Below are 14,825 nucleotides of genomic sequence, written 5' to 3'. Positions count from 1 at the left end.
GCCATGTCCTTCAGAACTCTGGGGTGCACACCATCTGGTCCAGGTAACTTACCTACCTTCAGACCTTTCAGTTTTCCAAGAACCTTCTCTTTACTTATGATAACTTCACACACTTCATGCACCGTTATCTGGAACTTCCACCAAATTGCTAGTGTCTTGCACAGTGAAGACTGATGCAAAATACTTATTTAGTTCATCTGTCATTTCGTTGTCCCCCATTACTACCGCTCCAGCAGTTTTCCAGCAGTCCGACATCTACTCTCGTTTCTCTTTTATATTTTATGTATCTGAAGTAACTTTTGATATCCCCTTTAATATTATTGGCTAGCTTACTTTCGTATTTCATCTTTAGCTATTTAATGGCTTTTTTTAGTTGCCTTCTGTGGGTTTTAAAAGCTTCCCACTAATTTTTGCTTTATTATATGCTTTCTCTTTGGTTCTTATGTTGGCTTTGAATTCCCATTAGCCACAGCTGTGTCATCTTTGCTTTAGAATACTTCTCCTGCTTTGGGATGTACATAGCTTGTGCCTTCTGAATTGCTTCTAGAGATTTCAGCCATTGCTTCTTTGCCATCATCCCTGTCAGTCAATTCTGGCAAACTCCCTCCTTCATGTCTTTTACTCCTCTGGAATACTGATACATCTGACCTTAGCTTCTCATTCTGAAACTTCAGGGTGAATTCAAACATCACTTTTCTCACAAACGTTCTGTTACCTTAAACTCTCTAAATAATTCTGTTTCACTGCATAACACCCAATCCGGAATAGCTAATCCCCTACCAGGCTGAACCACGAGCTGCTCTAAAAAGCCATCATGTAGGCATTCCACAATTCCTCCTCCTGGAATTCAGCATCCAACCCGATTTTCCCAATCTGCCGGCATACTGAAATCTCCCATGACTATTGTAACATCGTTCTTTTGGCATGCATTTTTTTTTAATCTCCTGTTGTAATTTGTAAGACATGTCCTTATACTGTTTGGGGCTCTGTATCCAACTCCCATCAAGATCTCTTTACCCTTGCAGTTCCTCAGCTCTATCCACAATGATTCAACACTATCCGACCCCTATGTCACCTCTTTCTAATAACTTGAAATCATTTTTTTAACCGATAAAGCAATTCCTCAATAGGAGAATCTATAGAATAAGTTACCTCCTAGAATTGAAGATGGTGATGAAGAGGGAGATTAAAACTCTGGCTGAGTGGTGCCACAACAACAAACTCTCACTCAATGTGAGCAAGCTCAAGAAGCTAATTATAGACTTCAGAAACCAGGGATCTATGAGCCAGTCCTCATCAGAGGATCAGAGGTGGAGAGGGTCAGCAACTTTAAATTCCTTATGTGTTATTATTTCAGAGGATCAGCACGTAAGTGCAGTTATGAAGACATCATGGTAGCGTCACTACTTTCTTAGGAGCTTGTGAAGATTTGGCATGACATCAAAGACTTTGACATACTTCTATAGTTATGTAGTGGAGGGTATATTGACTGGTTGCATCACAGCCTGCTACAGAAACAACATTGCTGTTGAAGGGAAAATCCATCAAAAAGTAGTGGATATGGCCTAGTCCATCACAGGTAAAGCCCTCCCCACCACTGAACACATCCATGTGAAACAATGTCGCAGGAAAGCAGCATCCATCAGCAGGAAGCCCTATCACCAGGACAAGCTCTCTTCTCACTGCTGCCATCAGGAAGAAGGTACAGGAGCCTCGGAACTCACATCACCAGCTTCAGGAACAGTTATTACCCTTCAACCATCAGGCTCGTGAACCAAAGGGAATAACTTCACTCAACTTCACTTGCACCATCATTGAAATATTCCCACAACCTATCTCATCTTCTCTATATTTATTGCATATTTACTTATTATTTATTTCTTTTTGTATTTGCAGTTCGTTGTCTTTTGCACACTGATTGAGTGCCCAAGTTGGTGCAGTTTTTCATTGATTCTGTTATGGTTATTATTCTATGGATTTATTGAGTATGTCTACAAGACAATGAATCTCAGGGTTTTACATGGTGACAAATATGTACTTTGATAATAAATTTACTTTGAACTTTGGTTACTGGGACATGTACAAAGGTTACAGTGACCATCTTAACTGGAAAGATCAAAAATTCACAGGAGCCATGCTGATCTTAGAATCATAATCATTGAGTCACATAGTATGGAACCAGGTCCTTCAGCCCAACTTGTCCATGTCAACCAAGATGCTAAACGATGCTAGTCCCACTTGTTTATGTTTGACTCATATCCCTCTAAATGTTTCATAAGACATGGGTGCAGAATTAGGTCATTTGGCTCCACCAATCAATCATGGCTGATTTATTTTCTCTCTCAACCCCATTCTTCTGCCTTCTCCCTAAAACCTTTGCTGCCCTTTCTAATCACAAACCTATCAACCTCCGTTAGCTATTCATGTACCTGACCAGGTTAAGTTGGACATTAGCATGGTGCTTCAGTTAACTTTAATAAAGACACTCATTTTTACCTGTCATTGGTAACTGCAGTTGAGACATGCATGCAAATCAAGGAAGAGTATTTCGAAACAATACACCTTGCAGACAAAATATTTATAAATGTCTGGCCACAAGACCCAGAGATCAACCAACCTTATGTGCAAACCAAGTGTAAAATATGGATATTATACCAAAGGGAAACAGGTCCAGAAATGCAAGATAGCCATAAGTAAGTCAAAGAGGGAAATATTTTTAAGAGTTAGAATCTGTTATCACAGAGAATAGCAACAAAGAAAATATTTAACCAGGCGTTAATGAAATACAAAGGAGAAAGTAAAAGAAGGATAAGGTCCTGAAGTAACAGGGAGGAGGAGGTTCATGTGAAGATTAATCATTTGTTTCTCTGCTGTAAATGCTTTATCACCCCATTCAAAAATATGGTTCCTCCTGCAACTGCAGATTTTTACCACTGGATGGAGCAAGAGTTACAGCTGCCCATCCCCCTAGCAAAAGCAAATATCCTTAACAGCCAAAGTTTAAAGTTCAAAGTAAACATATTATCAAAATATGCATGTCACCATATACTACCCTGAAATTCATTTTCTTGCAGGCATTCATGGTAGAACAATCACAATAGAATCAATGAGAAACTACACACTAAGACTGACAAGCAACCAATGTGCAAAAGACAAACAAAAACAGGTAATAATAATGTTAAAAAATTAGTAATAAATAGTACTGAGAACATGAGTTGTAGAGTCCATGAATGTGAGTGAATTTTATTTATAAAGGCTAAACATCAGCACTTTGTAAGGGCACAGTCAAGCAATGGCCAGACTCTACCAAGGACACTTGCTCAGTTTACCTTGTATTAACTCATGTGAACCAACAAGATATTCCTTCCAGCACTGGTTATGTGAGGCTTCAAGTAAGTAGTGCTCAATGCATCATTCTTTATTATTTTCAACTTACCCAGCTATTCTGAACACTTGTCCTGTTCTCTACTGTCCATAGGGGTTATGCAACTAAGTGTTAAATTGTACTTGTGGTACCTGCATTGTTCTGACCAATAATAAAAAGCCTATAAAAAGTGGTGGATACGTCCCAGTGCATTACAGGGAAAGCCATCCCCACCGAGTTCACCTACAAGGAACACTGTCTCAAGAAAGCAGCACCCATCAAGGAACCCCTGCCATCTAGACCGTGCTCTCTTCTTGCCGTTGCCATCAGGAAGGAGGTACAGGAGCCTTAGGTCCCACACCACCAGGTTGTTTGTCAGTCTTTGTGTGTAATTTTTCATTGTACTGTATTGTATTAGAAAAGGTTCGTTAAAAGGGCAATGTTACGATAGTCAAGGGGGATTTCAATATGCAGATTTGAAAAATCAAGTTGGTGCTAGACTCCAAGAATTTATAGAATGCCTACGAAATGGTTTATTCGAATAGCTTGTGGTTGACACCACTAGGAGAAAGGCTATTCTGAATTTGATTAGGGAGCTTAAGGCAAAGAAACGTTTGGGATGCAGTGATCATAATATGATAGAATTCATCCTGCAATTTGAGAGGGAGAAGCTAAAGTCAGATGTATAAGTATTACAGTGAAGTAAAGGGAATTATGAGAGGAGCTGGCTAAAGTTTATTGGAAGGGGACACTAGCAGGGATGACAGCAGAAAAGCAATGGTGAGAGCTTCTGGGAGCAATTTGGAAGATGCAGGATAGATACATCCCAAAGAAAAAGTATTATCCTGAAGGCAAGATGACACAACTGTGGCTGATAAGGGAAGTCAAAGACAACATAAAAGCTAATATGAGGGTATATAATTAAGCAAAAATTAGTGGGAGGTTAGATGACTGCAGAACATTTAAAAACCAAAAGGCAACAAAATAAGTAATAAGGAGGGAAAAGATGAAATATAAAGGTAACCTAGCCAAAAACTATAAAACAGAATACTAGAAGGTTCTTTTCCCCCAGATATACAAAGAGTAAAAGTGAGACGAGAGTAGATATTGGACCTCTGCAAAATTACGCTGGAGATATAGTAATGGGAGACATGGAAATGACAGATTAACTGAGTAAGTATTTCGCATCAGATCTTCACTGTGGAAGACACTAAATGTCACAAGTTTGAGAATGTCAGGGGGACAGAAATGAATACAGTTGATATTACATGGGATAAGGTGCTTAGGAAGCTAAAAGGTCTGAAGGTAGATAAGTCACATGAACCATAAAAACACAGAAAACCTACAGCACAATACAGGCTCTTCGGCCCACAAAGCTGTGCCAAACACGCCTTTACATAGGAAATTAACTAGGGTTACCCATAGCTCTCTATTTTTCTAAGCTCCATGTACAAACAGTCTTAAAAGACCCTATCATAGCCAACTCCACCATTGTTGCCGGCAGCCCATTCCATGCACTCACCACTCTTTGTAAAAAAAAACTTACCCTTGACATCTCCTCTGGACCTACTTCCAAGCACCTTAAAACTGTGCCCTCTCATGCTAGCCATTTCAGCCCTGGGAAAAAACCTCTATTCACAGAATCAATGCTTCTCTTCTTCTTATACAGCTCTATCAGGTCACCTCTCATCCTCTGTCGCTCCAAGGAGAAAAGGCCAAGTTCACTCTTCCTGGACTATATCCCAGGGTTCTAAAAGAGGTGGCTGAAGAGACTGTGGTGGGAGGGCATTAGAATGATCTCTTAACAGATCCTGGTATGGTTCTGGGAGACTGGAAGATTGCAAATGTCACTCCAATCTTCAAGAAGAAGAAAATAAAGTATAGGTCATTAAGGCTGACTTCAGTGGTTGGGAAGATGGTGGAGTTGCTTGTTAAGGATGAGGTCCTGGGGTACTTGGCAAAATAGGCATGCTAACATGCTTTTCTTAAGGAGAAATCTTTGAGGAAATAACAAGCAGAACAGACAAAGGAGAATCAATGGATGTTGTATACTTCTGATTTCAGAAGGCCTTTGGCAAGGTGTAGAACATGAGGCTGCTTAACAAGAACAGGAAACTTCCTAGCATGGATAGAGGGTTGGCCAATTGGCAGGAGGCAAAGAGTGAAAATAGAGTCTTTTCTGGTTGGTTGGCAGTGACTAGTGGTGTTCCACAAGGGTCAGTGTTGGGACCACTTCTTTTTACTTCATATATCAACAACTTGGATGACAGTATTGATTGGTTTGTGGTCAAATTTGCAAGAGGATTCAAATATAAGTGTAAGACCAGGTAGTGTTGAAGAAGCAGGGAGGCTGCAGGACTAAGACAGATTAGGAAAATGGGCAAAGAAGTAGCAGAGGAAATACAGTGTCAGGAAGTGTACGGTCATGCAGTTTGGTAGAAAGAATATAAGTGTAGACTATTTTCCAAATGGGGAGAAGATTTAAAAATCTGAGGTGCAAAAGGATTTGGGAGTCCCTGTGCAGAATTTCCTGAAGGTTAACTTACATGTTGAGTCAGTGCTGAGGAAGGCAAAGGAATGTTAACATTCATTTCAAGAGGACTAGAATATACAAACCCCATTTCCAGAAAAGTTGGGATATTTTCCAAAATGCAATAAAAACAAAAATCTGTGATATGTTAATTCACTTGAACCTTCATTTAACTGACAAAAGTACAAAGAAAAGATTTTCAATAGTTCTACTGACCAACTTAATTGTATTATGTAAATATACACAAATTTAGAATTTGATGGCTGCAACACCCTCAACAAAAGTTGGGACAGAGGCATGTTTACCATTGTGTTACATCACCTTTCCTTTTATTAACATTTTTTAATCATTTTGGAACTGAGGATACTAATTGTAGTAGATTTGCAATTGGAAATTTTGTCCATTCTTGCTTGATATAAGACTTCAGCTGCTCAAGTCCGTGGTCTCTGTTGTCTGATTCTCCTCTTCATGATGTGCCATACACTTTCAGTAGGAGATAGATCTGGACTGGCAGCAGGCCAGTCAAGCACACGCTCTGTGTCTACAAAGCCACGCTGTTGTAGCCCGTGCAGAATGTGGTCTGGCATTGTCCTGCTGAAATAAGCATGGACATCCTGGGAAGAGATGTCGCCTTGATGGCAACGTATGTCTCTCTAAAATCCTAATATACGCCTCAGAGTCAATGGTACCTTCACATACATGCAACTCACCCATGCTGTGGGCACTGATGCACCCCCATACCATCACAGATGCTGGCTTTTGCACCTTTCGCTGATAACAATCAGGATGGTCGTTTTAATCTTTGGCACGGAGAACTCAACACCCGTTTTTCCGAAAACTAGCTGAAATGTGGACATCTGACCACAGCTCACGGTTCCAGTCTTTCGATCCATCTGAGATGAGCTCGGGCCCAGAGAACTCGCCAGCGTTTCTGCATAGAGTTGATGTATGGCTTCCTCCTTGCCTAATACAGTTTCAAGTTGCATTTCTGGATGCAGCGATGGACTGTGTTAAGTGACAATGGTCTTCTGAAGTACTCCCGAACCCAGCTAGCTATAATTGTCACAGTAGCATGACGGTTTCTTAGGCAGTGCCGCCTGAGGGCTCGAAGATCACGCGCATTCAACAGTGGTTTCCAGCCTTGCCCTTTACGCACCAAGATGTCTCTGAATTCTCTGAATCTTTTCACAATATTATGTACTGTAGATATTGAAAGACCTAAATTCTCTGCAATCTTGCGTTGGGGAATGTTCCTTTGAACTGACTAATAATTCTGTCACGAATTTTGGAACAAAGGGGTGAGCCACGATCCATCCTTGCTTGCAAAGACTGAGCCTTTGATGGATGCTACTTTTATACCCAGTCATGATACCTCACCTGCTACCAATTAGCCTGCTTAATGTGGAGTCTTCCAAACCGGTGTTACTTGAATATTCTGTGCACTTTTCAATCTTATTTTAACTCTGTCCCAACTTTTGTTGAGTGTGGTGCAGCCATCAAATTTTAAATTTGTGTATATTTACAAAATACAATTAAGTTGGTCAGTAAAACTATTGAAAATTTTTTCTTTGTACTTTTGTCAGTTAAATAAAGGTTCACGTGAATTAACATATCACAGATTTTTGTTTTTATTGCATTTTGGAAAATAACCCAACTTCTCTGGAAATGGGATTTGTAAAAGCAAGGGTGTAATGCTGAGGCTTCACAAGGCACTAGTGAGGCCTGCCGTGAAGTATTGTGAACAGTTTTGGGCCCCTTATCTACAATTGGATGTGTTGGCATTGGAGTGGGTTCAGAGGAAGTTCACAAGATCAACTGTGGCAATGAAAGGGTTATCATATGAGGAATTTAGCAGAATGAGGGGGGACTTATTGAAACTTATCAAACACTGAAAGCCCTAGAGAGAGTGGAAGTGAAGAGGATATTTCTCGTAGTGTGGGAGCCTTGGACCAGAGGGCACAGCCTCAGAATAGAGAGACATCCATTTAGTACAAAGATGAGGAAGAATTTCTTTAGCCAGAGGGTGGTGAATCTGTGGAATTCGTTGCCACAGGTGGCTGTGGAGGTTGGTCATTGGGTGTATTTAAGGCAGAAGTTGAGAGGTTCTCAATTAGTCTGGGTGTGAAAGTTATGGAAAGCAGGAAAATGAGGTTGAGAGGAAAAATGGATCAGCCTTGATGAAACAACTCGATGGGCTAAATGGCCTAATTCGGTTCCAATGTTACAGTCTATCTCTTTGTTCTATAGTGAATGCCTTCAAGGAAATAATTCTCAGGGTAGTATATGGTACCATATATGCACTTTGATAATAAATTTGCTTTGAACTTTGACTTCTAATCCACCATCACAATCTCAATTGCGCTTTAAACTTGCTTGGGAGTTTAATCTACTTTTCAACATGACCTCACATTTCCCAAGGCTGTAAAGTAACACTACTGAAACATCTTCACCCAAAACAGCAACTGTCCATTTGGCTCCACAAACATTCCCTGACCTGCTTAATCTCTCCAGTGCTTTTTAACTGGCTTAAAATAGGCAACTTTAGAATGTGTGTGGTGCATAATTATAAAACTAAAACAAAAGAAGAGCTCCCTACATATCACAGATGAGCACTGGTAAACAACAGAGGAAATCAAAAGTCAGCAATTCATTCTTTCTTACCTGTGTAAACTACTGGGAGCTTTCCTACTTTGGAAATGAACAATATGAGGGGGCAAACTTCAAGGTGTTTGGAAGGAAGTACGGGGGTGGGGGGTGGAATTTCAGAGCCAGTTGATTTTTTTTTTTACACAGTGAGCAGATGGACACTGAATGCTGCAGTGGTGGTGGTGGTGAAGGCAGATACATTAGGGGCATTTAAGAGTCTCCTAGATAAGTGCATGGATGAAAGAAAGATGGAAGGCTATGCAGTGCGGAAGGGTTAGTGTAGGTTAAAATAACGGCACAACATTGTTGACTAAATGATCTGTACTGTTCCAACAAGACAACATTTCCTGCAGTTAATTGGTCTCCTACTATGAGCAAATGGAAAAATCACAGTGCACCAGGTTTTACTGAAAAAATCCTAAAACAATTTTGCTATGAAAATATATGATGTTAAAACTAAATATGTTACTACTGAAGGTGATGGGTTTGAGTCTGATATCCATCAGATTGTTAAAAGTCTTTCAGCTTTTGACCACCAGTTCCAAGGTGAAACCTGAAATCTATAGACAGATTTTGTTTATCAAAATCTGTGTTTTCTTTATCAAAAGCAAGACTTTAAGTCTGCCTTGGACAATGATCGCTGAGTGAAACATAGCCTGACTAAACTAAGCTGAACGTCACCCACACAGTAATCATTTTCATACACATCCCAAGAGCAATCCTATGACCATAAGACAGGAGAGAATTAGGCTATTCAGCCCAATGAGTCTGTTCCATCACGGCTGATTTATTATCCCTCTCAACTCCATTCTTCAGTTTTCTCCCAGCAAACTTTGACACCCTATCATCCTCTGCTTTAAATATATTCAATGTCACAACTGCCCGTGGCAATGAATTCCACAGATTCACCAACCTCTGGCTAAAGAAATTCCTCATCTGTTCTAATAGGACATCCTTCTATTCTGAGACTGTGCCCTGATGTTTCAATGAAAAGAAATCTGTCCATTAATAATCTGCTAGAGAAACTTATGAGTTGAACAGCATTTGTTTTTTTGTGGGGGGGGGGGGGAAATTGATAATGTTTCAGGTTAAAACTCTGCATCAGGTTTGACACCAGAGAGGGGAGATGGCCAGTATAAAGGAGAAGGGGAGTTGCGAAGTGACTGGTGGACTGAGGAGGGGTGTATGATGACAGGCAAGTGATGACAAAGAGGGTAGTGAACAGGGGTGGAATTGGAAGACTCCTCCTCGGTCCACGATTTGCCTAGGAAATCTGTCTCTGTCTGCCTCCATTAATCATTCACAGTATCATCTATATTTGGGACCTCCCTTGGCATAGTACACTGCAGTCAACCACACAGCTATTGTGAAAGATTAATGGAGGCATCATTCAGTCCCATTATCTTGACACCCTGGTTAAGGAAGTTCACCAGTACCTCTACTTCCTCAGGAGACCAAAGAAATTCAGCAAGTCCCTTTGATCCTCACTAATTTGTATCACCACAGAAGGCATCCTATCCAGAGGTATTACAGCTTAGTATGGTACCTGCTCTGCTCGAGTCCAAAGGGAGCACAAAACTAAAATCAGCTTTCCCCAAGGGTTCTCCCCATCATCAAAGATTATGGAGAGAAGGCAAGACAGTGGGGTGGAGAGGGATAATAAATCAACCATGATAGAATGACAAAGCAGACTCGATGGGCCAAATAGCCTAATTCTACTCCTGCATCCTATGTACTCAGCCTACACAGCCTACACTTGATTAGAATCAAGTTAATATCACTGTTTTATATGACATGAAATTTTTTTTTGGTAGTAATACAGAGCAAAAAATAACATTACTGTAAATAATGTAATTCAAGTAAATAATTAAAGAGAAATGTCTTAGCATTAAAATAAAACAAAAGTGCAAAGAAAAATTAATAATGAGGTAGTTTTCATGGGTTCATGGACTGTTCAGAGCGGAAGAAGATGCTCCTGAACCGTTAAGTGTGGGTCTTCACAAGAAAAGGGCGTGCCCTGTGTAGTGATGATGCTTCATGATGAATGCTGTCTTCTTGAGGCATCTTTTCTTGAAGATGGGGAGGATTGCACCCATGATGGAGCAGCCTGAGTCCACAACCCTCTGCAAGCTCTTACAATGCAATGCCCTGTTACCATTAAGAAAAACTCTTGGCCTCACAATCTACGTCCTTGTGGTCTGGTATTCTGTTGTCTGCCTGCACTGCACTTTCTCTGTGACCATAACACTTTATTCTGTACTCTATTATTGTTTTTTCTTTCTTGTACCTCAATGCAGTGATGCGATGAAATGATCTGTATGGATGGAATGCTTTTCACTGTACTTTAGTACATGTGAAAATAATCAACCAATTTACTTCAGTTTAAGATCTATGTTTGGAATTTTTCTCAACATAGTGTAGTCACTGCACAGCTATTGTGAAAGATTGCCTATATTGTTCTGTATTCTTTTTGTCTTCTATACGAATAATTATCATTTCTATTTGTTTTGCCTAATTAGTCAAGGTACATATAACATGGGAGATTCAAAAAAACACAAAGTATGAGTGGAAACACAAGGTGGAGAAATGAAACCAAAAGCCTGATCACAGAAGCTTAGCACTCACTTATGTGGCACATCCTGTGCATTTTCACTTGGTTGATCTGGAGGCAATCCAGAGCCATCAACGACAGTTCTCTCTCCTATCACATCTGCAGGAGTAAAGAACAAAATCACAGTAATTGTGTGCTAGACAGATTTCAATCTTAAGTTCATTATCATTCAACCACATACATGTACACCAACAATAGTCCAACCGAGGTGCACAACATAGTACATATAACTTACACAAATCAAAGTAATATAATGTACAAATTAACAATTAACTTATTCCAAAAGATTGACATTCAGCGTAACGTGCATTGCAACACAAGTAAAAAGCTAAACAGTATAATACTCCTGGTGCTTCACATGTAATGAGACCTGAGTGGTCTCAGGGCCTGGGGGAAGAAGCTGTTTCCCATCCTAACAGTCCTAGTCCGAAGCTTCGGACCCTCCCGCCTGAGGGTAGGGGTCAAAGGGATTATGAGATAGATGGGAGATCCATGACAACGCTGAGTACAAGCTTGTTGCAGAACTGCTCAAAACTAGATATTGCAATACATAGCACTAATACCTGATCAGATTTGTAAAGATGCACTTCCTGCTGGTCCAACCCCATGAATCAAGCTGTTAAATTGAAATTTAATTAACTAATTTAGAATATTGCTATTACACCTTTAACAAAGCTTCTTTTAATTAATTGTAATCTCATAAGCGCAAACACTCCACCTGCTATTGTTGTCCTTGAAGGATTATATCCATAGTTTTGCTTTTACTTTAATCAACGAACTGCCAACATAGTCGCTTGCACAGCAAGCATTACTATTGAAAGATAATAGACACCCTAGAGTCTAATTAATTTGTGACAATAAATCAATCCTTCATTTAAAAATCATTAAAAGATTAGCACTATTGGTCACATGTACAATGAAATATCAAAACATACAGTTAAATGTGCCTTTTCTGCATCAACAATCAACAAACCAAAGATCGTGCTGGGGCAAACCAAAAGTGTTGCCACACTTCTAGTGCCAATATAGCATGTCCACAACTTACTAATCCTGACTCACATGACTTTGGGATGTAGAAGGAAACCGCAGCACTGCAGGAAATACATGTGCTAACTGAATGTACATAATCCTTACAGACAGCAGGAGGAATCAAACCTGATCAGTGATTGCTACTACTGTAAAACAAATTCATTATCCACTATGCTATTGAATTGCCCCTGCATTTGTATCTACATGGAAGAGAACGGTGATAATAATGCAATGGTGGGTCCTGTCATAAAATTCAGGTTGCAGAAACATTATGTTTCAGTTGGGATGTGCTCAATTTCAAGCACTGCAGAACTCAATCCTTTTAAGATAAGCTAACTAAAGGTCACAGAATTTCACTCTTTCATTTGGGGAAACATTCAAAAACCACATCATTGCATTAGCTGAAGTGTATGCTGAGAATGTGTACAAACATCTATAGTAGTAGTTCCAATTATTCACCTTAGAACAGCCACTGCAATTTGTCTTGGTAGCCTCCAACTTGACGATAACAATTTCTCCAATTTGTAGTAATTTCTACCCCTCATCCTTCATTTTTACTCTATTACCCATTCTAGCTCTCCTTCTTACATCTTCCATTCTCCTCCTTCACCCATCTCCTCCCTATGGATCCCTACCCTCCTTCCTTTTCTCCCATGTTCTGCTCCACTCTCCTCTCCCATCAAATTCCTCCTCCTTTAGCTCTTTACCTCTTCTAGTCCTCCTCTCCCAGCACCCCTCACCCTTCCCCACCCACCTTTCTCAAAACCTGGTCTCGCCTATCACTTACCAACTTGTACTCTACCCCCGCTCCCCACCTTCTTATTCAGGCAGGAGGTACAGAAGCTTGAAGTCCCAGACCACAAGGTTCAGGAACAACTGCTTCCCTTCAACCACTGGTTCCTGAACGTGCTGGCAAAACTCTAATCACTACGATTTAGCAACACTATGAGCATTTTGCACAAAAGTTGACTTCTTTTGTTCTAACTGTATTTTCTTGTAAACATTGAATATAATTTTTAATTTATGTTTTTCTTGTGAATGCTGGCTATATAATGTTATGTGCCTGTGATGCTACTGCACCTGTGGAAAGATGTACTTTTATATATGACAAAAAATTCAGTGTTGCTTCACTCCCAGATGAACTCAACACCTTTTATGTTTGCTTTGAAAGGGAAAATAATATACAGCTATGAAGATCCATGCAGCATCTGGTGACCCTGTGATCTCTGCCCTAGAGGCTGACATCAAAACATCTTTCCAGAGGGTGAACCCTCACAAGGCGACAGGCCCCAATGGCATACCTGATTGGGTTCGGAAAACTTGTGCAAACCAACAAGCAGGTGTGTTCAAAGACATTTTCAAACTCTCCCTGCTACAGTCTGAAGTTCCCACTGGCTTTTAAAGGTCAACAATCATACCAGTGCTCAAGAGAGCAGGGTGAGCTGCCTTAGCACTGAGTCCAGTAGCACTCACATCTATGAAGTGCTTTGAGAGGTTGATTATGGATTGAATCAACTCCTGCCTAAGCAAGGATCTGGACCCACTGCAATTTGCCTATCGCCATAATAGGTCTACAGCAAGCATGATCTCAATTGCTCTCCATGCGGCATTGGATCACCTGGAGAATACAAATACCCATGTCAGGATGCTGTTTATAGACAACAGCTCAGCATTCTACACCATCATACCCACAGTCCTGATCAAAAAGCAAGAGAACTGGGCCTCTGTACATCCTTCTGCAACTGGATCCTCAGCTTCCTAACCAGAAGACCACAATCTATGAGGATTGAAAATAATGTCTCCACCTGGCTGAAAATCAACACTGAGGCACCACAGGGATGTGTGCTTAGCCGACTGCTCTATTCTCTCTATACCCATGACTGGCAGGCTATGCATAGTTCAAATGCCATTTGTAAACCTGCTGATGATACAACCATTGTTGGCAGAATCTCAGATGGTGACAAGAGAGCAGTCAGAAGCAAGATACACCAGCTAGTTGAATGGTGTCATAGTAACAACCTTGCAAAGTCAGTAGGACTAAAGAGCTGATTGTGGACTTCAGAAAGGGATTAGAAATGAAGAGTGTAAGCAATTTCAGGTTCCTGGGTGTAATATCTCTGAAGACCTAACCTGTTTGTAACATACTGAGGCAGCTTTAAAGAAGGCAAGACAATAGCTATATTTCATTAGGAGTCTGAGGAGACTTGGCTTGTCATCTTAAACATTCGAAACCTTCCACAGAAGTACTATGAAGAACATTCTTACTGGTTACATCACTGTCTGGTATGGGGTGGGGGGGCTACTGCGCAGGATCGAAGCAAGTTACAGAATGTAAAATTAGTCTGCTGCAACATGGGTACTAGCCTCTGTAATATCCAAGACATCTTCATGGAACAGTGCCTCAGATAGGCTGCGTCCGTCATTAAGGACCACCAGCACTCAGGCCATGCCTTCTCATTACCATCAGGAAGGATGTACAGAAGGCTGAAGGCACACACTCAGCAATTCAGGAACAGCTTCTTCCCCTCTGCCATCAGATTTCTAAATGGACATTGAACTACATTTTTTTTTCTGTTTTTGCACTATTTATTTAACTATACACATTTTTAAGCTGTAATGTACAGTTTTTATTGTGAATTGCAATG

At 40.4% G+C, this 14,825-nt stretch overlaps 1 protein-coding gene across 5 annotated transcripts in view; it reads right to left on the bottom strand.

Annotated features, from left to right (window-relative positions):
• The window catches only part of LOC132406344 (zinc finger protein 653-like), a 63,745-nt gene that overhangs the window by 35,182 nt on the left and 13,738 nt on the right, over window positions 1-14,825 (bottom strand). For all 5 annotated transcript variants that reach the window (XM_059991888.1, XM_059991889.1, XM_059991892.1 and 2 more), the window contains one exon: window positions 11,166-11,250. In XM_059991888.1, coding sequence (XP_059847871.1) covers window positions 11,166-11,250 — 85 coding nt within the window. The remainder of the gene's footprint in view (window positions 1-11,165; window positions 11,251-14,825) is intronic.

Source organism: Hypanus sabinus, chromosome 16 (assembly GCF_030144855.1).
Source record: "Hypanus sabinus isolate sHypSab1 chromosome 16, sHypSab1.hap1, whole genome shotgun sequence".
Lineage (NCBI taxonomy): Eukaryota > Metazoa > Chordata > Chondrichthyes > Myliobatiformes > Dasyatidae > Hypanus > Hypanus sabinus.
The sequence above is the reverse complement of the archived record's forward strand: the minus strand, read 5'-3'. Positions and strand labels throughout refer to the sequence as shown.